The 24,170-nt window shown below is 60.1% G+C and overlaps 1 protein-coding gene across 3 annotated transcripts in view; it reads left to right on the top strand.

Annotated features, from left to right (window-relative positions):
- Positions 1 to 22,919, top strand: part of PRDM16 (PR/SET domain 16) — a 344,072-nt gene extending 321,153 nt beyond the window's left edge. Inside the window, exons 10-17 of one of the 3 annotated variants that reach the window (XM_044769523.2) lie at positions 1,972 to 2,056; positions 5,567 to 5,736; positions 6,377 to 6,454; positions 12,674 to 12,843; positions 13,033 to 13,207; positions 17,720 to 17,950; positions 18,823 to 18,997; positions 20,370 to 22,911. In XM_044769523.2, coding sequence (XP_044625458.2) covers positions 1,972 to 2,056; positions 5,567 to 5,736; positions 6,377 to 6,454; positions 12,674 to 12,843; positions 13,033 to 13,207; positions 17,720 to 17,950; positions 18,823 to 18,997; positions 20,370 to 20,504 — 1,219 coding nt within the window. In that variant the 3' untranslated portion in view covers positions 20,505 to 22,911. Of the gene's footprint in view, positions 1 to 1,968; positions 2,057 to 5,566; positions 5,737 to 6,376; positions 6,455 to 12,673; positions 12,844 to 13,032; positions 13,208 to 17,719; positions 17,951 to 18,822; positions 18,998 to 20,369 lie in introns of all 3 variants that reach the window. The other 2 variants (XM_044769522.2, XM_044769524.2) reach the window with 2 other exon arrangements.
- The last annotated feature ends 1,251 nt before the right edge of the window (positions 22,920 to 24,170 follow it).

Below are 24,170 nucleotides of genomic sequence, written 5' to 3'. Positions count from 1 at the left end.
CACTTGACCCTCAGTGCGCCCCTCCCCCAGCCCCTCTCCTCCCTGCTCGCGGCCTGGTTGAGGGTCTTGGGCCTTTTCCTGGAATCTGGGGGAGCAGGAAGTTGAGAACCGGCTGCAGGGCCCCCTCCTGTCAGAGCTCATGTGAGACCCGGTGTGTCCTGGGCTCTCACCCTCAGAGTTTAGGGTCCAGCACCTGCTGGAGGGGCTGCCTGCGCCCTGACTTTGCACGCAGACACTAGCAAAGGCTGCAGTGTGGCTGAGCTCTGTGTGGTCTCCCTGCCACCCCAACCCCACAAGATAAACACACGGGGTGAAGGCTTCTCTCCAAGTGTGGGTCCTGAGAGTGACTCTAGTGAAGCTCCCCACAGGCCGTCCCCCGTGAGTGACCCTGAGTGTGTACCCACAGCCCTCCATCCTCTCACACCACCCGGTCGGCCTCCCTGGCCCTCCAGGCCCTCTTGCCCCCGCCCCCCCGACATGGCTGCTGCGTTTGCAGGATGGGCTGGGTATGAGGTGGGAATGTGGTTTATGTGGTGACATAAGCCAGGCAACTTGGAGACCCCGTGTCCGCTGGGGTCAGCTCGTGTCAGCTGGCCTTGGTTGCTCGGGAGCCAGCCCGGTGGGGCTGCCACATGACTCAGAAAAAGGCAGAAGAGATGGAGCCAAACCTGGCCCTCCTCCTCCCACGAGGGCCCCCCTTCTCTTGGTCCCGCCCCACCAACCTGCAGTGTCTCCTCGAAAGGCCGAATCTGACACGGTCGCACTTGGAATGGGCCTCGGTGAAGGCCTGCAGAGTGAGGTCCCTCCCGGCCAACTTCCCACCCAGTGGATGCCGCGCCTCCTGGGGCCACACGTGTGGTCCTTTATTTTATTCCTCTGGGAGAGAATCTTCCCAAAGTGCGACACGTGCCCCCCCGGCTCCTCCCACATCTCCCGCCTTCTCCCTCCTGGACCAGGCTCGGGGTCTCCGTGGGGTGACCTGTGGCCTCACCCTGCAGGGGATGCTCCTGCCTCTGGCCCCCTGGGTGGCTGTGCTGTCCTCCTTCAGCCATCCCCAATCCTGCTCCGGTCACTGCCCCAGCCAGTCCCCTGGAGGCCTGAGTGAAGGGAGCACGGTGCCCAGCAAGGCCCGAGAGCAAAGGGCACGGGAGCATCCGGCCAGGATTGGTTCAGAGGGGCTGTGTCTGTGTGCAGAGAGGCACAGCAGTCCCCAAAGCGCCTGAGACGCTGGGAAATGCTCACAAATCGTGCTTTGTAAAGCTCACCCCCCACGGGGAGACTGAGGTAGGCGTTGCTGGGAAACAGTGAGAGGAGGGATCTCTGGGCGCTGCCCGGCCACCTCCTCTGCTGGTTTTGTGATGAACAGAGTTGTCACCAGCACAGAGGGAAGGTCCTAGACCTGTCATCTCGGCAGCCATCGCGAGTGTTAGGCAGAGCCTGCTTGGCTGTTTCCCCAGGACAGAAACCTCCTGGTCACTCACGCTCGCTGGTCAGCCCAGTCGGCCAAGGGCAGGGGGGACAAGGAACAGCCTCCCGTGTGCGCCGCGTTCTGCTGCAGGCGAGCTGGGATCCCAACTGTGTAACCCCCTGGGGGCTGACGGGCCAGTGGGCAGAGGCTGGTGCGCTCAGGGCCTTCAGAGAAGATTCTGGGCTCCGGCATTAAGTGTTTGTCACATGCACGGTGGCTGGGGGCACATGGGGGACCTGAAGGGGTCCAGAAGTGGGCACGGCACTGGGGAGCGTGGGAGGGAAGCAGAGCGAGACTGTGGGGGTGGGCAGCGGGCTCGGAGGCTCTCCTAGGTGAGCAGGTGGGCCTGGCCGCGGCCGTCAGGTAAGACGTGGTAGCTGGGGAGCCCCAGAAGCTGGGCCACCGTGGCGAGGCCCCCACACCTCATGACCAGTGGGGCGCCTCCCTGCCCAGCGCTGGGCCACTCCGCGGGGTGCGTAACCCTCTGTGTTGTTGTCCAGCAGGGTGGAGAAGCGGAAGGTGACAGACCCCGTGGGAGTCCTGAAGGAGAAGTACCTGCGGCCGTCCCCGCTGCTCTTCCACCCCCAGGTAAGACCCAGAGGGGCCAGGTTGGCGGGGCACACCTCAGGACCCTCACTCTGAGGCCCTCTGCTCTGGCCTGCCCCAGGCTGTGCAGGGATCTTTGAGGGGCTGGAACCCCAAGGTTCTGTCCAAGCAGAGCCACACTCCTGAGGCGGGCCTTGCGCATGGCGGCCCCTTGGGCGCTCCGGGCCTCAGCTCCCCCATCCAAGAGGATTCTCTCCCTGCAGACCCCACAGGAGCCTGTGAGGCTGGAGAGAATGAGAAAGGCCAGGGGAGGTGAGCGGGGGGGGGGGGGGGTCCTTGGCAGGAGGCAGCCCGTGGGTCCCTCAAAGGCAGCAAGGACCCTGGCCGTGGGGAGGCCCACTGACCCACAGCACCAGCTCTAGGAGGGGGAATGAACCTGAGTGGGGCTGAGGGCAGAGCAGGATGGAGTGAACGCAAGAAATTTAAACATAAAGTGAATAGACTCGGGACGCAGCCCCGAGGGGTGGACGTGAGCAGGCCTTTCCGGGGTGTGCTGCCCTTGAGGGAGCTCATGAGAAAAGACCAGGAGAGGAAGAGCCTGAGTGAGGAGGGGACAGAGTGGGCGTGAGGAGATGGGGAGCAGGAGAGAAGGAGGGGGACCTGAGTTGAGGGCACAGGGTCCCAGGAGGTGGGGGGCTGGAGGGGCGCCGTCCCCCAGGGCCACAGAGGGTGGCAGGCCGTCCACCAAGACTAGAATCAGGGTCTAGGAAAGATAACACGGACCCTGCCAAGCCTGCAGGTGTTTGGTCTGCCCCTCCGGCCACATCCTCCTGGGGGTGGGCACAGAGGGGTGGCAGAAGTGAGGGCTGAGCACCAGGGCCCCACTGAGTCTCCCCGATTCCCTGCCCTGTGTGCCCACTGTCCTCACTGTGTGGGGCCCAGTGCCCTCCCGGGAGCCACAGGCTGCCCCTCTCTCCCCGAGGGTCCTAGAGCTGAGCTGTAGGCGGGCCCGAACCCAGACACCAGACCGGGCCATTGTTCTCTTTCTTGGTGATTCCCACCTTGGACAAACAGCCCAGTTTGTGAAACCCTCTCCCTGCCCAGGTTCACAGCTAAACTTAGCACCTCCCATTGTTTCGCTGGGGCCTCGGAGTTTGGCGAATAACTTCCCCTGATTTTCCTCGGGATGGGCTGGAAAAAGCTGACAAGCCAGCCAGGCGCATCCTGTGTTTGTGTTTGTGGGAGAGCTCAGCCGGGAATATCTGATCGGGCGGAGTGGGCCGGGCAGGCAGGACCTGCGGGCAGCCTCGGTGAGACCCACCCAGGCCTGAGGAAGAGAGGCCTGGAGGGGGGGGCCGGCCACCCATTGTCCCTCCAGGGCCCACTTCCCTGGGCCCTGCCACCCCCACTGCCTGCCCCCTGGGCCTGGAGCAGGGGAGTGGGGGTCTGAGATGAAGTCACTCCAAGGTCAAGCCATCACTCGGGCAGAAAACACCTGATAACTGATGGTCTCTACAAAGTACAGGGTCACAGCTATAGAAGATGTCAGCCTGCACTGGTCAGGTGACAGGCAGAACACCGCCAGGGCCTTCCACTTCTGAGGCCCAAGATGCAGGTGTGCAGCCCCCTGGGCTGCAGGGTGAGGCCCTTCTGCCCAGCTGCGACCGCTTATCATCTCTAGGGGTCCTGGGGAGTCTGGAGTGGTGGAGAGTTCCAGGGCCTTCCAGGCTATGGCTAAAGCTGAGACCTGCAGGCAAGTGAACAGCAGTCTGTGCACCAGGCCATGGAGGGACCAGTGAGGGGCTAGACAGTGGCAAGGGACATGACAGTTTCCATCTGTCCATCAGCAGGGATGGGGAGGGCAGCCCACAGCGGGGAGCCTCATGTGTCTGAGGAGGGAACGTGCTGCCCCACAGGGACGGCCAAGCCCGAAGGAAGGCCGGCCACCTAGCCCGAGCTGGCCAGCGGCCCAGTTGGCAGGCCAGGGTCCCAGGGCTGCCTTGGCCATTTTCTACTCATTAACCCCTTTCTGGATGTTTTTATTGTAACCAATCGGTTGTTCCCCAAATTGCAAAATATCTCTACTGCTGGCATGGCTGTGGCCTCTGTAGAGCATCAGTAGAAAGCCCTCTGTCCCACCAGCAGTCCTCTGAGTGGGTACCTAGAGGACAGAGCCTCACGGAGGTGAGGGCGGGGCCCTGGATGGTGTGGAGGGGCAGGGCTCGCTGGAACACCCCCCCATAGTGAGACATGATGGGTTTGTTCACTGGTGGCCCAGGCTTTGCTGTGAATGAGCAAGTAACCTCCTCTGAGTATATACGCCGTTAAGCCTTGCTCAGAGGCAGCGAGCCTCAGTGAGTGGCCCTGGCGTGTTGCTGCCAGCCACTCCTCCACCCCTCGCCTTGCCCACTCGTACCTGTTCTTCAGATGCTAGCTGCCTGGGGTCCACCATGGTGACCATGGCCAGTTTCTCCCAGTGATCAAGGCGGTTGGAGAAACACAAGCTCTTCCTCCCCTCTCTATCCCCATTTGGACCATGCCTGCCCTTCTGCTCTGTCCCGCTCCCCCCATCCCTTCCTCTGGGGTCTCCCAGGTGACACTGGCTCCTGTAAATATTTGTTTAGTAAAGGTATAGGGAGAGCCAGCTGAGGACTGGCACAGCGGGCACTCCGGGGACAGCCCACCTCCATGGGGAGAAGGAGAGCGTGGGAGGTACTGCTGAGGCCTGTGCAGCTTCATCAGCCCCGTCCCCTCTCCGGGCCCCGAGTCCCAAGGCCTTGAGGGACAGGCACACTCTAGGATTCTGATCAGAACTCTGCCCACCTGGAGGAAACAACTGATGCCATGTTCCCTTCTCCTCCCCGAGCAAGTCCTTGGCATCCCCAAGGAGCAGAGAGGCAGCCCCTCTCGTCCATCAGATGCACTGTGCCGTGTGACATTGGCATTATCATTTTGAACATTTGGTTGGCGGCATCCAGTCGAGCTGTTGAATTCCTTTTTAGGGCTTTGCCTGCAGTTATGGCTTATTGCCACTAGGTGGTGGTGGTGCCCCAGGCCCGTGGTCCATGTCTTCACCTGAGATTCAGGTAGCTATCTTCATATTCAAGACTCAAAGATAAAATTCTTTTACCCAAACTAGCCAACCAGGAGTGCTGGCCAGGGGTCAAGCAAGTGGGTCACTGCTGGCTCGTTTCCAGATAAGGAGATGTGTAGTCACTCGTGTCTACCAAACCAGGCAGTGAGGCTGGCTGGTGAAGGCCAGTTCCAGCTCCCACAGCCTAGACCCTACGCTGCAAGGGGTTTCCAGGGAAAGACAAGAGCAGGACTGGCCACAGAAAGCAAAAGAATCCAGCCCAATGGCCAAGATGACACCAGAAGACCGCTCATTCCAGTGATGGCGTGAGGTCCCACATGGCCTTGTCCTGGCCTGGCCCACTGATGTGCTCGGTCATCCAGGACCCCTCCATGCCCCTGGGGGGCTGAGTCCACGCTCTACAAGAGAGAGCACGGCCCAAGGGAGTCCCACAGCCTCTCCCGCTCTCATGTCAACAGATGTCAGCCATCGAGACCATGACGGAGAAGCTGGAAAGCTTCGCGGCCCTGAAGGCGGACTCGGGCAGCTCCCTGCAGCCCCTACCCCACCACCCCTTCAACTTCCGGTCCCCGCCCCCGACGCTCTCGGACCCCATCCTCAGGAAGGGCAAGGAGCGATACACGTGCAGGTGAGACACTGCAAGCCTCTGAGGGCTGGTGGGGCGGCCCTGGCGAGGTGGCCGCAGGTGCCACACTGCAGCCCATGAACCTTCGCATCCAGGAAAAAGTGCTCAATCACCGAGTACAGCGTAGAGGCAATAAATGTCCATTATCAGCTTGAGGTCATTCCCCGAAAGTGTGCACGTGTGGGGGACCTCCCCTGACCCCACGAAGCTATGTTCATGTGAGTGCAAGAAAATGCAACCTTGGCCCAGACAGTCGGAATTCAGGAGGCCTGAGGCTGAGGCGTGCAGGTCAATGTTTAACCACAGCTCTGGGAGTGAGCAGAAAGCCCTGCACTGGGAAGAGAGGTGCCATGTCTGTCCCCAGCTACACGGGCCTGTCCAAGCCAGTCCGAGCCAGCTCGACCACCGCTGGGCTCTGGAGCTCAGATACTGTTTAGGGGGCTCACAGCCTGAGCGGGCCGGAGTGGGCCAATCAGCCTTCTCAGCTGGGCCCCAGGGCTGAAGGAGAGATAGAAATCCAGGATGCTGCCACCTGGCCACCTGCTCCCCAGGTGTGACCTCAGGCCCTAGACCCTGAGCTGGAGGAACAGCTCCCAAGTCAAGGGCAGTATGCCTAACAGTCTCCCCACACTCTCCACCCCAGGTACTGTGGCAAGATCTTCCCCCGATCAGCAAACCTCACGAGACACCTGAGGACGCACACCGGGGAGCAGCCGTACAGGTAGGAGCCGGCCGGTTTGAGTCAGGGGAGGCAGGCTCCTGGTGCGACCCTCCCCGTCCCACCCACGGGAAGGGCAGCAGGTGGAAGCCAGCATGCTTGCGTCAGCTCACTCCCGGGGCCCCTCCCTCCTGGTCCACAGCCACCCTGTGTCCTGGGATATTGTAAAGATTAAGCAGGAGGTGCCTGGCGGGCTTCCAGAAGGCTCCTGCCTGACCACAGAGGAGCACGGCTGGAAGCAGCTGTCCAACCTGCTACCGGGGTGTCAACCGGGCAGGGGGCTCAGAGGAGGATCAGCCAGAAGCTAGGCCCCCAGGGGTGGTCTGCTGGGGAAGCCTCAGCTCACCCCGACCCAGTCCAAGTCTGTTCATCTTTGACGGCCTTGGAGGACCTAACCCAGGCAGTGAGCTGGGGACGCCTAAGGCAGGGGGCTGTCTCAGAAGAAAAAGGGCTCCGTGCAAATGCAGGTCCCAACCCGGGCTTGGGGCGTCCTGAGGGATTCGCTCGGGTCCCCTTCACTGCCCTGGATGGAAACCACGTGTCTGCTCCCCACCTCGCTCAATGCTTGGGCTTCTGCCTGCAGAGATGCAGCCACACAGCACGTCAGGGGGTGAGAGCCGTCATCTTTTGTGTTCAGAACAAGTGGAGGTGTCATCCCCATTTCAAAGATGTGGAGCCCGAGGCTCAGAGATGCCCCATGACTTGCCCGGGGTCCAAGCCCACGGCTTAGCATTCTGGCTCCAGGAGAAGCAGATCGGGTGCCCTTGGTCCCTTGGGCCTTCATCGGGCAGGAGAACAGCTGAGGGTGACAACCCGGCTTTTGGGGACCCCGCCCAGGGAGGGGACGGGGAGTCGGCATTTTAAGTGAGAGCCAGGTGATGGTGACTATGAAGCAAACCGGGGAAATGCTGGTTCAGGTGTCAGGAGGTCATCCTGGCATGTGTCTGCGAGCAGCAGCTGTGGGGAATAAGTTTGCCATGGTTTGAAGCTAGCTTCTTAGGATTTCTATACTCTGGCCACACCAAGCTTGGGGTCACCCTTTGGCCCTGGATGTTTGGTGTGTGTCCCCCTCCCTGGGGAGGGCAGCCGCATGGGGCCCTGCACGTGTCGTGGTCGCCATGCATGCCTCACTCTGAGACACAAGAGTCCCCACTTTCCAACCACCACAGGGCCATGTCCTGTCTTGGCTGGACAGTGACGGTTCACACCACTTGCCAGTTGTCTGGTCAGTGCCCGCAGCCTCTTTCCAACACACAGGCCCCTCTCTTCCCCCTGAAAATGAGACTTAGAAGTTAACAAAGGCTGGCAACAGAAAGATTGATTTGGTCTGGTCCACTCCCCGAAAACGAGCTGTATGTTTGTTCTGTAACAAGACTCGACTTCTGGACAGTGTTGCGTGTTACAGCCCCCAGAGGGTCGGGCCCTGTTTATAGGGAATTTAATTATCATTGATTTCTTTTGCTCTTTCCAATCTGTGAGTTTCAACTTGTGGAACAATAATTGCTTTGAAAGTTTGCATTGCAAATCCTGACTTTATCTGGCTCAAGGCGACCCCATGATGAGGAGTTTGGGGTCTATGACTCTCCTTTTGACATCACTAGGGGTTTCTGGGCTCCCTCTGATCACTGGAAGGATTTCGGTTGAAAGAGGAAAATGCGCACGTCTGTCTGCAGAAACCCGGGAGCTGGGCACAGGACCCCCAGGGAGAAGGAGCCCCCACCCCAGCAAAGCTGATTAAGACCGCCTGCCCGGTGTGAGCCCTGCCCCTGGCCAGCCGCAAGTGCGTGCAGAGGCCAGCATGACGCAGGCCCTGCGAAGCCAGGCGGCAGTGGGGCCTCTCGTGGGCTGCCCAGAGTGACAGGACAGTAGAATAGATGACGCTGGAAGGCTCTTCCCTTCGAAGTCCTTGCCTCCGGTCATCTAGAGTCGCTCGGAATGTGTTTCAAAGCCCTGACGTGGGAAAGAAAGACGCCTTAGTGAGACTGGTATGCTTTCTGGAGGGAAAGTCAAACCTCCTGCCCGGCCGTGGCCGGCGAGCTGTCCTCGTCCTTGTCCTCGCTCTCGTCCTTGGCTGATGGCTTCTCCTGGCTTAGAGATCCTCAAGTGATGACGCTCGGATTTCTTAAAGCTCCAGTGTGGAGGGCTTGTTGAGATTTTGGATAGGAGACATGTAAACATTGAGCTGGGAAAGAGGGGCCAGGCCTGCTTTCTTGTCTCATCCTGGCATCCGTGCTCGGGGGCCCCTCCAGGATGCTGTGTGGCGCTGTCTTGAGTCACACTGTGGAGCGAGCCTTCATGGGCTGCCCTGTGGGCGCCTGGCGGGACCTGGGGTCCCCACTTTCAGGACATAGGCCTCTTGATCTGAAGTTCATTTCCTCCTGGGCTCCCATCCTGTGTTAAGCCAAAACGTCCAAGCCAGGTCCAGTTACCCTTTCCGTCAGGGGCTGGAGGGGGCCGTATGTGTCCTCTTTCTTTGTCAGTTTTATTTTTAGGGCTGTGTTTCAAAATCTCTTCTTTCTTTCCCTTCCCCCCTTTTACAATTACCGAAAACATTTTTCCCTGGATGGCTGGTGTGGCCCTCCTGGGTCCCAGGGAGGATGCTGCCGCTCGCCCAGGGGCCATTTGACCCTCTCCAGCCCTTGCTGTGTCTCCACCGTGACTGGCTTCCTGGGGGCTGCAGCAGACACGGTCACGGCAAGGTCCCCTCCAGGCCTCGGCTGCACGCTGCAGTGGCCAGCCCACTCTGGGCTCTCATTCTCGTCGCTTTGCAATGGCACGTTATTCTAGACAGCACAGCCATAAATTTCACCAGGCGCCTGTCAGCTTATTTACAACGCAGATCCCAGCGGCTCAGAGAACCCTGCTCCCTCGCAGCCTGGGCTGGCTGCTCCCCTAGATTTCAAATGGACTTCTGGGCCATTTATGTAGATTAGAACCAGGAGAGGGCCGCATGCAGGACTCGCTGCGACCAAATCCAATGTGTGGCTCCCTCCCGAAGACACCCGGCCCCACGGAGGTTGTAGGGAGAGCACCTCGCACAGGAGCCCTGCTCTCTCCTTCTGGGAACAAGCTCCTAATCCAGCCCTGTTTCTGGCTCAGGATTCCTACCGCTCAGAGCTTATGCGGCAGCTGTTTGGTGAAATTTGTCAAAGGTCCCTGCATTTCTAAAGAAACCAGGAACACTGTGTGTGCGGGCGTGTGCGAGCGTGTGTGAGAGCACATACAGACTGAGGGTGGGTGCAAGCTCGGCCCAGGGGGAAGGCTGCTGAGTGGGCAGAGGTGGATGCCCAGAGCTAGGCTGAGGGCCAGTGTGGGCTCGTGCTTGGTCCTTCCTGAGCCATTGTCCTGCAGGGCGGGATGGGAGCCTGGGAACCCAGGGGCCGGGGTTCTGTAAGTTCAAGGATGTGCCTACAGGGGAGTGAGATGGTGCGTGCTGGGATGTAGAAGTCACCTTTCTGGACTGTTGTGTGGGGATCACCCCGGCATCTCTGACCCGGCCTCAGAGAGGGCTCAAGCCTGGCCCCACTCCTCCTCACAGTGCAGGCGAGAAGAACAGAGCAGCTAGTGCCTCCCGGTGTCGGCTTCCAGGGTAGTGGGTCCACGTGGGGCCCCGGAACGTCATGAGGCTGCGGGAGGAGAGGCTGTGACCAATGTCCAGAGCTCCCAGGGGCCTGAGGCGGCTCAGTGGCCCAAGGAGGAGCAGGGGCCCAACAGGCACATCCTGGGGACCGAGGAGCAGAGAAGGCCAGGGTTGTTCAGGAGGAACCCAGGGACCGTGGCCTGAGGAGCCCGTGTGCAGATCGCTAACAGCTCTTGGCCCATCTGTTGCAGAGGAAGCCAGAGTTAGCCTGGCCTCAGGCAAAATTGGAAGCTTCAGGAACTGAAGGAATGAGGCCCCAGAGTCAAACTATGAGAGACTGGAGACACCTTTTGACAGGGCCCTCCCCATTCTGTGGGACTGTCATCAAACCGAGTGTCATCCGGCAGGTTGGGGCCGGGGGCAACTTGGAGACTGTAAGCTTCCCAGGACAGAGTTTCAGGAAGCTGCTGCCCCTTCGTGCAGGGAACGTGCAGCTGCTGGGCCCTGGCGACCAGTGGGGGCCACAGCTTCCTGCCTCAGAGAGGCTCCGGGGGGCACTGACAGTCCATCGGGCTCCTTGGGCAGGACCAGGCCTCTGAATGTCAAATGTCGGGCAGGCACCTCACGTGCTGGGCAGGGTGGTGCTGTGAGGGCCACTCTCCCACGGCCCCTGCTGGCCTGGCCCTGGATGGGAGGCCAGGGCTCCCAGAGTGTCCTCAGGCACGCCTCCATCCATGTGACCCCATGTGCGTGACCCGTATGCTGTGCTGGAGCTCGGCCTCAGGCCTCCAGCCCAATCGGGGTGGGGGTGGGGGCCTCCTGTAGGAACGCCAGGCTGCCATACTTCGGACGGGTCCCCGGCACCTAGCAGCCAGGCCTCTCTGGATAAACATCAGTCTCCCACGCTCACGCCCCGCTGGGACTGGCTGCGTAGACTCTGCCTCCTGAAGGACTCGACCAGCCGGGGTTCCGCTGCACTTGCCTCTTGTCTCTCTGTGGAAACTTGTTTTGTTTCCAAAATAGGAAAATACATGAGCATATAGACAACTGTTTCAAGTGCTCACGTGCCTCCGAGGCTCAGATGAGCATCCCTAGAGGCGTTCTGAAGACCAGGTGCGAGAGTGTGCACACGGACACACGTGCACATGCACACACGTGGAAATATACTACACAGGTGCCGGCACCCCCACGTGCACACACCTGTATGCATGCACATGCACACACCCACACATGTGCCTACATGAGCACACTAACACACACGCCCTGTGTGCATGCACACCTGCACATGTGCACACACCCACACAATTGTGCAACTGAAAACCGCTGAGTCAGGCTTCTCCCGGCTGTGCTCCAGGGAGTGTGCAGAGCGGCAGGAGCGCCTGTCAGTAAGCCATCACGGCCTTTGCTTGGATCTGCCGCCAGGAGGAGGCAGCGTGCGCGTGTCTGCAGACCTTACAGGCGCAGGGCCCCCTCATCCACCTGCTTCCCCGGCTCCCGCTCTCTCTGTTTCTGGCTTGACCATCCTGCTCCCCAGTGCCTGGGCAGTCAGTCCCTGGCTCTCAGTGGCCCCACTGAAAAGAGGAGAACAGCTTCCCTCTCCCCACCCTCGGGGCCTCCGAGTGGTCGTGAAGACCATGCCCCCATGAGGGCCCCACACCTAAGGGGGTGCCGGTCAGGTTGTGGACGCCCTAGCCTGTTTATCACAACAGTTTCCTGACAGAGAAACGCTGTGCTCTGATAAACTCCGAACATGTCACGACAATATTCCGACAGGTGCAACTGACCTTCTGGAGAAAGGAGCGTCTTTTTCTAATTTTCCCAAGTGCGCATGCTGGCTGCCAGCCGGTGACCACCACAGAGGGGCACAAAGATAAACTGGGCAGGCAGGGCTGGCACACCCTCAACCGAAAGGGGAGGGTGTGGTTGTTTGTGGTCCGTGTAGAGGAGGCAGCCTGACGGGGGGCAGGGCTGGGGAGCCCCCCCACCTTCAGGGCAGTTAGGAGCTGAAGAGCGCCCCCAGTTAATGGACGGCAAGCTGAGGCCCCACGTGAGACGGGACCTGCCCGAGGACCCACCGGGGTGGGAGCCAAAGACCAGGCCAGCTCTCCCAGTGCCGGGGTGGGGGTCTCTGCCCGGAGGAAAGTTGCAGGCAGCGGCTCGGCTCCTCCTCCCGGGAAAAGCGGCCGGAGCATCTTTGCGTGGTGCGCGGCCGCCCCCTTGAGGCTGCTGGGAGCATCCTGCCCTTGGGCTGTGGCTGCCAAGCCTGGGGCCTCCGCACTGGGGGGACCAGACAGCAGAGAGGAAGCGAGGCGCTGGGGGGTCTGGGTGCTACACATCCAGTGGCATAGGCCAGAGGGTCCTTCTGCCTACCCGGGGCCACATTCCAACATGATCCCACCCACAGGCCGAGAGCGGGAGAGCCCCTGCTTCTTGGAGCCGTGGCTGTTTCTAGGCGCAGCTTCACCATGACCACCTTTCAAGTTGGGTGCCCCAGCGGCCTCAGGGGGTCTCTGCGAGGCCCGGCTGCTGTCCCCACCCTGCAGTACCTGGCAATCTGGGCCCAGTCTCTCCAGGGATCCTCATGCATCCAGCCCACGGCAGGCGGGGTCTGGGGGCCCCTCTGAGCCTCGTGTGTCTTCCAGGTGTAAGTACTGCGACCGCTCCTTCAGCATCTCCTCCAACCTTCAGCGGCATGTGCGGAACATTCACAACAAGGAGAAGCCATTCAAATGTCACCTGTGTAACCGGTGCTTCGGGCAGCAGACCAACCTGGACAGACACCTCAAGAAGCACGAACACGAGCATGTGCCAGGTGGGGCCCCATCCCGGGAGACCCCCACGCAGACAGGCCAGGCAGGCCCCACAAGAGGCTGTGGTGGAGTTCAGGAGCAGGGCAGGGAGAACTCGAAAGATGGGGCAACTGGGAGGGAGGTGAGGTGGAGGAGGGCCGGACGAGGAAGCGGACGGCCGCCCCTCCTCTGACGCTCCCCCATCCCCGCAGTGAGCCAGCACGCCGGCGTCCTCACGAACCACCTGGGGACCAGCGCCTCCTCTCCCACCTCCGAGTCGGACAACCACGCACTTTTAGACGAGAAAGAAGACTCCTATTTCTCTGAAATCAGAAACTTTATTGCCAATAGTGAGATGAACCAAGCGTCAACGCGAACAGACAAACGGTAAGAAACCCACCCCAGGCCCCAGGGACGGCTAGACTCCACAGGCCACCTCTGTGGCCACACCCAGAGCAGGCATCTCCACCCCAGCCCCTGAGCAGCACACCCCACCCCAGCACCAGCCCCCAGGCCACACCTGGACAGGGGCCTGGGGCCCACAGCAGAGGGAGAGGCCCATGGGCTCTGCAACCTGTGCCCATTCCTGCCCCAGCTCTGCCACCTGGAATCTGGGGGAGCTTTAGCAAGGGGTTCCTCCTCCCTGCCTCAGTTTCCCCATCTGGAGAGGATGGTAAGAGTAAGCACCCTTGGGGCTGGCCCAGTGGCGCAGTGGTCAAGTTCGCACATTCCGCTTTGGTGGCCTGGGGTTCACTGGTTCAGATCCTGGGTGCAGACCTACGCACTGCTTGTCAAGCCGTGTTGTGGCAGACGCCCCACATATAAAGGAGAGGAAGATGGGCACAGATGTTAGCTCAGGGCCAGTTTTCCTCGGCAAAAACAGGAGGATTGGTGGCAGATGTTAGCTCAGGGCTAATCTTCCTCAAAAAAGAAAAAAGAGTAAGCACCCTTGACTGATGGTGCGTGTTGCACACTCAGCGCAGCCCCCGGCACGCTGCCTAAACTGCATCGGGCGCGGTTCGGCCTCGATGTTTATTAACAGACGTGCAGGGCCGTCAGCCAGGTGAGGCTCCCAAACAAGAATGCTGCCCCTTTAAACCCACACACGCAAACACACACACGTACACACACAGGTGTGCACACACATAGGCAGGAAAACGGCGGAATTCAGATTCCAGAGTGTGGAGGGTGTTCTGCACGATCTTGAATGCCAGTGCTTGGGGTGCAGCACTTACCCTGGGCCCCTGGAGGGACACTCAGACCCCGGGAAGAGGTTCTCCTTGGGTGAAAGCGGGTGCTGCCTAGCCAGCAGAGAACCAGAGATGCCCCAAACGCCAAAAGACCCCAGAGATGCAAGCCCCTAATTTTGCAGAAGGGACATGAGGCCCAGAGAAGTGGGACGGCTTGGCTCTTGGGGTGCCAACAAAGCCTGGCCCAGAGCCCAGAGCCAGCGCCCCAGCCTCGCGCTGGCCGAGGGTGAGCTGGACTTCTGTAGCTGTCAGAGCCCAGCTCCCTCCCCACCCACCCTCTTCGGGCAAGTGCGGAGGGTCCCCCAGGAGACCCGGCTCCCCAGGAGCCTGTCTGCTCCTCCAGGGTGGGCTGCATCTTCCTTGTCATGAGTCCTCCCAGGGGATAAGGCAGAGGCCCTGGGAAGATGTGTCATATGGATAAATGAACTGCACTTGGACCGTTTCTGGTGCTGCCCAGTCCTAAATCCATGCCCACGGGAAGAGGACCTCACTCACCTGCCGGGCCTCGGCATCTTCCTCTATCAGAGCTGGGTGAGATCACAGAGGGGACGGTGGGAGAGGCTGGCTGTGGGCTATGCTTCTCAGAGCCTCACCCCTGCCCGGCAGTGGAGGGTCCCCACGGGAGAGCAGCCCTACCTCCTCTTCAGCGACAAATGTCTCGTTTCCTCGGCCTCTGGCACGTGCACAATGGTCTCACGGGAACCTAGCCCCTATCCTGTGGGGACACCAAGCCTGCATTCAGGCAACGCCCTGCAGCTCCATTCAACAGTTGTCAGCTCTTTGAGCAAAAAGGCACAGATGCAGCGCCCAGGTACCGGGCCTTACAGAAGCCCCACAACCGGGCCACAAGGCATGTCCTGGCTATAAAACTGTCCCCCAGACTGTGGGTCCCTGCACCCAGGACAAAGCCAGGCAAAGACCCGACAAGGATTTGTCAAGGGCATCCTCCTTGGGGTGGGCAGCTGCGCCTGGGGGGGCCCAGGAGCTCAGGAGAGGCCTCCACGTGCGAGCCTGGGCAGCAGGCCCGGCTCTCAGCCGCAGGGAGGACTCTCCACGAGACCCACCACAGCAGAGGGGCTGCCCCAAGGGTGAAGAGGGGACAGCACCATCCTAATCCCTCGCCTTTGCCACCACCATGGCTTTATCCACAGCCCCGGGGTGGGGAGGGGGCGGTGAGGCTCAGACAGAGGAGGAGGCTGGCCCCAAGTCCCTCGGAGAGCTCAGGGCAGAGCTGGGCTGAGAACCCAGGCCGTCAGACAGCCTGTGCTGCTGAGGCCTCGCCCTGGGAGCCAGGGAGCCTCGCAGGAGATGCCCCCACATCATTGTCGGAAGTGGGAACCACGTCCCGGTCGACATGAATTAAGCAATTTGCGTAAAGCAATAGGACGTCGGCGGCTCCGTTGGCAGTCAACGTTAACATGATCCAGCTCTCATCCAGAAGTAGTTTCCTTTTCTTGACCATCAGTGAGAACTCAGGGCCTGCCAGGCTTCCTGGCCCCAAAACCTCTTTAGCCCCTGGGCTGCATTGTGTCCCCCCAAAATTGCTACATTCAAGTCCAAATTCCCAGGACCTCAAAACGTGACCTCATCTGGGAAGAGGATCGCTGCAGATGTAATTAGTTAAGATGAGGTCACACTGGGACGGGGGGCCCATGTCCACTAGGACTGGCGTCCTTATGAAAGGGGGAAATCTGGACACAGACATGCACACGGGGGGACCCCGTGTGAAGATGAAGCAGAGGTGGGCTGATGTATCTGCAAGCCAAGGATGCTAGCAGGCCACCAGGAGCTGGGAGAGGCCTGGAATGGGCTCTCCCTCACGGCCTCAGAGGGAGCCAGCCCTGCCCGCACCTGGACCTCAGACCTCCAGCCTCCAGACGGGGAGAGGACGGACTCCTGTTGTTTAAGCCCCGGCTGCGGTGCTTGTTACGGCGGCCCCAGGACTCTCACGCACGCCAGGCAGCCGTTCAGAGGCCTGGACACTGCCCCCGTCTTTGCTGTCTGAAGCCCACGCCAGCCTACGGACCCCCTACTCTGTCCCAGCTGGACGCCCCCCAAGCGCTTGTGCTTGATGCAGACCTCCTAACAAGCAGCAGAGGGTCTGCAGGGTGGGGCGGGGCATGAGGATGAAGAGCGCGTGGGCCCTGCTCCCAAACAGAGGGGCTCACGGAAACCACACCGCATGCTCAGGTGAATAAAGGACACGTGGGCTGCACCCTGAGCATAATCTGAGTCTCAGCACCGGGGCCCCCACTGTGCTGCTCACTGGGCACTCAGCATGGGGCTGTTCTCATGTTGCCGAGAGGGCGCAGGCTGCCAGGTGGCAAGACTTGGCTGAGTTCCCCCAGCCCAGAGCCAGGGAGGGAGGCAGGACCCGGGTCCCAGCCCAGCTGCCTGGCTCCAGAGCCCTCACTGCTGGCGGACGGACATGTGCCCAGCAAACAGCACAGGTGACCAGAGACAAGGGAAGCATGTCCGGGTTCAGCCTGTCCTGGAAGGCAGGTCAGCTGTCAGTGTCTACATACTTTCTCATGAAAAGACAAGAAATGAAGATGTGGAAGGCGGAGAGCCAGGCGATCAGGGGTCTCCCCAGCTCAGTCGCTCTGTGCAAGGGTGCGTCCTCCACACAGCTCCACACTTGGGGATCGGTGGTCACTCGGGGAGGATGTGCCCCCCACCTTGATGCCCAGAGCAGGAATCCTGTCGCCCCTGACAGTCGTGGACCATTCCCAGGGGCTGTGCAAGGCCCAGGAGGAGCGGGGCCTGGGGGCTCAGAACTCCGCCCCGACCTGGGCTCAGGAAGTGTGGGCCTTGCCCCCCGTCCCCCTCCGCCTGATGGTGGACACCTGCCCAGGTTGTCCCCAGCTTCCCTGGGCCCAGCCCAGTGTGACACGGCTGTTAGTCACCGACTTGCAGACAAACCAAACAAAGGCAGGTGGGTGGGATTTTCTGAAGGAAATGAGAGCACTCACCCTCACCCAGCATGTTGTTTCTTCCTTTTAATAACAAGGACCCAGAGTGGAAAAGTCTCACCCAGCTGGAGTGACCCTGAGGGAGAGGAGGTGGGGTCTGGGTTTCAGGACAGACTCCAGATGGCTCTGAGACAAGCTCATCCCGGCCGGTTTCCATGATTGACAACAGCCCAGCCCTCACTCTGCAGAACCTGGGATCCCAGACCCTCCATCTGCAGGGGGCCCCTCACCCTGGGTCCCCCCGAGTCCTTGTGTCCTCGAGGAAGGAGCAAGCCTCCATCGGCAAACCTCCACTGTGCCGAGCCTCCCCAAGGGCTCATCTTACGTAGGGCCGACACCAGCTCCGGTGCCCAGGACCCTTTCCCGCCAGGCCAGCTGTGGCTTCCTCCCACAACATGCACACCTGCCCTGAAACCCTCAATGGCCCGGTGTCCACTCCGGCATAACAAGAGCCCTGCCACTGAACCGGCCCTGCCCATCCCCTGCCACGAGTTCACTGGGCATACTGGTCTCCTTGACTCACTCACTCCACAGGGATGGCAGCCCAGGGTTCTCGTGACCATGAAGGCAGCCTCTTTTTGGAGGGGCTGGGAGAGCCAAGGTGGGCGGCAGTGGGGGAAGAGCCGAGTCGCTAGCCTTTTGGGGTCCACGGCCAACTTCCTCCCGTGTCATTTCAGGCCAGAAGTCCAGGACCTGGATGGCAGCTCCCAGTGTCCAGGCTTGGCCAGCGGGAAGCCAGAGGATGAAGAGGAGGAGGAGGAGGAGCTGGAGGAGGACGACGACGACAGTCTGGCGGGGAAGTCCCAGGACGACACTGTGTCCCCCACGCCTGAGCCCCAGGGTGCCTACGAGGACGAGGACGAGGAGCCTCCCACCTCCCTTGCCGTGGGCTTCGACCACACCCGAAGGTGGGTGCCGGCTTCACCTGCTGGGGTCCAGCCAGGGAGGGGGCTGAGCACCCCCAGGGTGACTCACTCTTGAACGCCCGAGGACCCGACACTCTCCCAACTGGGTCCACCCTCCCTCCTATCAGGGGCTTCTGCTTGCAGGCCTGGGTGAGTCAGGGCCTGAGGAAAGGGGGTCAGGGGCCCCAGCTCACCCACACACACACTCACACACACACACACTCATGCACACACACACACTTTCAGGGCCCGGAAGCAGAGTGTGGGAGGGGAAGGCATTTCCCCGCACTGAGAGGGGTCAGGTCCTAGACCCAGGGCCACCTCTGGCCCTGCAGTGGAGCTGCACACTGCCCACAGGCCCAGGGCAGTGGCGTCCAGCCTCTAGTGGGACCATGTGCCACAGGGGCTGAGCACCCACAGTTTTGGAAGTTGTGCCTACCAGAGCCACTTCCCCCACGTCTCGTCTGCTCGCCTCCTACCTCTGGCCCTGGCGATGCTGCCAGCATTCCAGTATCCTCCAGGAGGCCCTTCAGGGATGGCCCATGTCCTCCCACCCTGGGCCCCTCCGGAGTTGCCCAGAGTCTCGGCAACGAAGCCCTCCCAATCTGTCCTCCGTCCCCTGAGGCCAGGCGCCCCGCCTGCTGCTTGCCATGTGTGTGCACGTACTCACCCTCTTTCGTGGCCATTATCTGTCGTTCTGCATCCGTGTGGCTTCCGTCTAGGTGTCCGTGTGTCTGTGTGTCTGTCTCCTTGTGCATGTGGCTCGTGGAGACACAGTGGCGTGCATGCAGGCACGGAGCCGGCTGTGGGACATCAGAGAAACGGCCAGAGGCCAGACCAGCTAACGCCAGGCCCTCTCCCGGTCGTTGGTGCAGGTGTGTTGAGGAGCAGCCGAGCGGTCTGTTAGCTTTGGAGCCCGTGCCGACTTTTGGGAAGGGGCTGGATCTCCGCAGAGCAGCTGAGGAAGCGTTTGAAGTTAAAGATGTGCTTAATTCCACCCTAGATTCTGAGGCTTTAAAACAGACCCTGTACAGGCAGGCTAAGAACCAGGTAGGTACCCGCAGAGCCCACCCTCCCCCCCTCCCACGGCTGGCGGTGGGGGCAACCACACCTCCTCCAACAGGGACAGCCTCACCTCTCGCTGTGGCCACCCTCTGCCTGCCTGGGGGACACCCAAGGCCACTGGTCCTCCTCTGCTCATTGCCTCAGCTAGAGAGATGCCAAATGACTGCCACTTCCTGGAAAGCAGGAGTGGGGCAGGGAGAGGCTGAAAGCAGATGAACGTGAGCTGCCGCCCACACCGGAGCTCCTCCAGGAGCGCTGACAGACACATGGTCACCGTCCTCCTGTCCCCAGTGGGAGGTCTCCACAAGTGGGTTCCAGCCCCCGAGGCTGCGCTGGCTGCCCGTTCTCTGCGTTGCGTGCGAGAATGACCGGTAGCCCAGGCTTCTGTCCAGGCAGGCTGCCCTGTCAGGTGGAGCTGTGACGGGTCAGCGAGGGCACCAGGCTTGGCCCCACGCACTTCTCGTCTCTGTTCCTTAGTGTGAGCGGCCGCAGGACCCTGCCCCCTGCTGCTCTAAGTCTGGAAGCCCCGCATCTCGTTCAGCGCTCTGCAGCCCAGCCCGAGTCTCAGCAAAAACCGTCTGCATGTCTGTCTTCGTCTTTTTACTAATTCCGTCCAGAGTGTTGACTCGGGTGGGACGAGGGTTGGGCTTCTTTGTCACCCGTGCCCTGCTCCAAGCTGCCCCAGGCCTGTCACCTCGTGCCCTATGGCTTGCTGCAGAAAGATGTCCTGTGGACTGTCGAAGCCACGCTCTGGGCTAGGAAACACATCTGCATGTGGCTCAGAAATGCTGCACGTCCTTTTCCCCGAAGCAGCTCTGTGCTGTCACCGCAGCTGTCTAGAGAGGAGTCCCCCAGGCTCTCCGGTGCAGCCGGGCCCCTGCCCCACCAGTCAGGGACCCACTTTTGTTGACGGGGGTCTTACCAATAACTACCAGCAATTCCCAGGGCCCTCCCAAAGTACACACTTGCCCATAAATTTCTGCTGATCACCAGGCAGAGAAAAGTGGGGGAGGGGAGATGGGAAGGTGACTGCGGCGGGGTGAAGCACCCCAAAGAAGCCGAGGGAGCCCCCTGTGCACAGAGGCCCCTGGCTGGGGCCATGGCATGCTGGCGCCCCTCTGCACTGGCGCCAGCAGGTGCCCTCCTCCCTCCCTGCTCTCCACTCACATCTTCCTCTTCCAGGCCGGGGGGGCGTCTTCACTCTCCCACCCCACCTGGATCTGGGCAAGGCTGAGTCTGGCCAGAGGGCAGTGGGAGACCAGGAGGGGGCAAGGACGGAGCCAGCCTGGATCTGCAGGACCCCAACCTACACGGCTCATCTGCTTGTCCTGTGTGTGTGTGTTCTCTCCCCCCCTAGGCGTATGCAATGATGCTGTCCCTTTCGGAGGATGCTCCTCTCCATACCTCCTCCCAGAGCCCTCTGGACGCTTGGTTGAACATCTCGGGAGCCACACCGGAGTCCGGAGCCTTTAACCCCATCAACCACCTCTGACCAGCCCAGGAGGGGCTGGGGTCAGAGTCCAAGCGAGGCGACCGCAGGGCCCCCCACATCCCAACAGAAATCCCAGCTTCGGAAGATGGAGGCGAGAGCCTCAGGGAGCCGGCACGCCTGGGCCAGGGAGACCCCCTTGTCACCTGCTTTTGACCACTCCTCAGTGTCTGTCCCCACCCCCCCCCCCCCCATGGTTCAATTCTGACTTTTCCAATGAAAACTCAGAGCCGGGAAGTCCCTGAATCGGTCACTGAGTTTCACCGTCTCTAAGACTTGGTCTTGAGAACAGCGTTTGGGAACAGCACAGAGCACGGCCTTCCCGCACGGCTCCAGGGCTGCCTCGCGGAACCACCCAGTGGGCGAGGGTGGGATTTTAATCCCAAACTGAAGCCGGTGGGCCACTCTGGGCACCGTGCAGCATCTTGGAATGGACAGACACAGTGCTCTCAAGGGGGAGATGGCCCAAACGGTTTTTATAATGAAAATTACGAGAATAACCTTTTTGGTAATCTTATTGACAACAGAGTCTATTTAAGCATGTGGTTTTAAAAAATAGACAGTATTTTTTAAAAAATCAACAAATGACTTGCAAATTGTTTTTTAAAAGTAATTTTGCATTGCTTTGAAATCTCAGCTTATTTGCAAACCCAAGCGTGCCTGAGAGCCGGCGCTGTGTTTGGGTGTGCTCTTTGTTCTGTAAATAATGGAGAAATTTTCTATCCCTGCCCGTATTTGTAAAGCCAAGGTGATTCCGGGTGCCTCCGAGGCAGAACCGAGGGGCATGGGGTCCGCTCCTGTGGGCAGTTTCAGACTGTGCAGAGGAATTCTAACATATGGTGTCCTGGGCTGGCCCAAGGCTGGGACTGGGAGATGTGCCTGTCATTGTGTGACGTGTGATTCGTGGCCCCCACCAAGTCCCCCCAATTGTATGGGGAAGGTCGGAACGGTGGCTCTGGTCCCCAGTGCAGAGGTGGGCCAGGCACCTGATGCTCCTGCCCCCATGGTCTGTGCCTCGGCCACCCAACTGTTCGGAAGGCAAGGCCTGCTGGCCACGTCCGGAGGATCTCCAGCCCCCACCCTCACTCACCCCAGTCAGATGGCCAAAAGGAAAGAAGCAGGCACCCCTGTGGCTGCCATCGGGGGCACGCCACGGTTCCCCTGCTCCTGGCCGCCAAGCTCTAGTGCGTCGGAGACCCCGGATCCAGGACACAGCTGCCGCTTCCACTCTTCGCGCAGGTCCTTGGCGGGCAGGACCCGGCTCCAGCACAGAAGGGCGTCCAGGCTGACCGAGCTGCCGCAAAGAGCGAAGACAGCCCGACCCACGGTCGGCGCCTCTTCGGACGGGTCTGCTTCTGCATCGGGTGGGCTTAAATTATTCCCGTAGGGGCCAATTTCAAATAATAATGTTTTCCCTGATGGAATTTACCTTAATCTGTATATACCTTGTAATTTTTTCTAATTCATTTCTTTTCTTATTTTATTTCCTCCTTAACAGTATTTTTGGCGTTAGACATTCTTATTGTGAAGAAATAATGTTAATATAAGTATCTAGTGAAGGACCAAAACCGTGTAATAAGGTTGTGTGTTGTGTGATCGATAACCAGGGAGTGGGGCGATTTTTAATGTGCCAAATACCCCCGCGTCCCCCCCCAACGAATCCTGCTGTCACTGCTGCCCGTTTTCCAGACAATCATGTGTTTTTGTTAAATTTGAGTTTCAGTTGCATTTAAGACAGGTGTTCTATTTATTTCTTGTATTGTTTGGAAAAAAAAAAAAAAGAATAACAGCGTCCCAACAAGAAGAGAAAAAAATCGCCCAAGTTGCCCTTAAAAGGAAGAGTGTAAGTTTAAGTACAGACAGTGGCGGTGCCACCACATCGTGTGGATCGGGTCTCGTGGTGGACGTCTCGGCGTTCGCCCGGGGCGGCGGTAGGTGGCCTAGCAGGCGGGTGCCCCAGACGCACAGCCTGGCCGCTCCAGGCCAAAGACAGTCATGTGCGAAGGCGCTGGGAGGTCCAGCCTCCCACTGGAGACCTGCGTGGGGAGGTCCCCGAGGGCACCACAAACCTGCGGATCCCAGCGAAAGGGCTTCACCTCTTTCTCAAACCCACACGAGGTAGTAGCAAGACTGAGAACCGCCCTGTGCCTGTGCCGAGGCCGCTTACACACGTGTGGAGGCAGGAAAGTCGTCCCTCTGGGGCAGCCAGGGAGAAGCTGCATGAGGAAGAGCTGGTGTGGCCCATCGAGGAGCATTTGCAAACACAGCCACTCACACCTCCTCCCTCGGCCGGAGCCGCCAGGTGTGGTGTAAGGACTTCCAATTTCCCTTCCGTCTAAATGGGATCCCTTTGAAAAGTCAACCTCAGATACAAACACCCCGTTTCTGTAAACCCAAATTATATGATTTCTTCTGCTAAAGATTAAGGTGTGTGCTTTTTTTTGCGATATGACTCTCTCGGTCTAAAACAGGAAGTTTGGACTGGTGGAAACCTAAGTGTCCGTTCTCGGCGGTTGCAGAGCAGAAAAGGGGCTGCCCTTCCTGTCCATCCTGGATTTCTCTGTTGACTGCCACGTCCCGTCGTTTTCAGCCAGTCTTCCCAAGCGTTCTCTCTTCTCATTCCTTCTTTTCCCCTCGTCCCCTATGAGCCTCAGTTGCACATTTTAGTCCTATATTTTTGTCCCCCAGAAAATGACTAGAGCAAGCCCAATTTCTCCTGAATGTTCAGCCCCGCGGGCCGGAGCTCTTGCCAAGTCTGGGGGAGGGGGGTCTGCCCTTGGACCCCCTGACAAAGAGAGCACTTATTTCCTGTGCCTGGTGCATCCATGAAACTTGGCCTCAAAGCTTGTCATCGCCCCAGACCACAGCAAGCTGCCCTCCCTGCTTCCTCTCTGCCCCGGGCTCCAGCACCTGGGGGCAGCTCCCAGCTCACACAGGTCCAGCATCCTTGATGCAGATGCCACCACGTGCTCAGAGACCCCCCTGGGGGCCAAGGAGCCTGGGATGGGCATGAGAATTCCGAGATCCCAGCCTCGGAGCACGGATGCAACAAGGCAGCTGGCTGGCTGACCACCGTGTCCATGGGCACGTGGCTAGGGTCGAGGCTGTAAACCCAGGTCCTACTGGGCCAGTTTGCCCAGGGCCAGGGTCCTTCAGTCCAGCCTTAACTGCCTCCCTTTTTTGGACCATTGACACTCAGCCCCAAATGGAAATTCAGAAGGAGGCCCCCTGGCTCTTCCCTCTGCCACCCTCAGCCCCCAGTCTCCAGTGGCCCTCCCCTACTGTGCTCTCATTCCCAGGACGATCGGGTAGGACACACAGGGGTGCTGATCCTTTGGCCAGCCAGACCTTTCATGAGTGGGACTCAGAGCTCCCCAATGGGAACACGGGGACTCACATTCCTGCAGCCTGCCTGGGACCCTGGGGTGTGGATCGACCTGAGAGACCACCCAGCCCACGTGGCCCTCTTGTACAAGGCCAAGAGTGCAGCTGGTCAGTCCAGACCATGACTGGCCCAGCCCCTCTGTGGCCCCAGAGCTTGGCCCTGGAAACTCTGAGGACCCTTGGCCTGCTCTGTCCTAGCTGCTTCCTCAGTGAGCATTCGCAAAGCACTCGCCCGAATACACATCACCCGTGTTAGCCTCGAAGCCTCGAAGCACTGGATTGTGG

Source organism: Equus asinus, chromosome 5, assembly GCF_041296235.1.
Source record: "Equus asinus isolate D_3611 breed Donkey chromosome 5, EquAss-T2T_v2, whole genome shotgun sequence".
Lineage (NCBI taxonomy): Eukaryota > Metazoa > Chordata > Mammalia > Perissodactyla > Equidae > Equus > Equus asinus.
The sequence above is the reverse complement of the archived record's forward strand: the minus strand, read 5'-3'. Positions and strand labels throughout refer to the sequence as shown.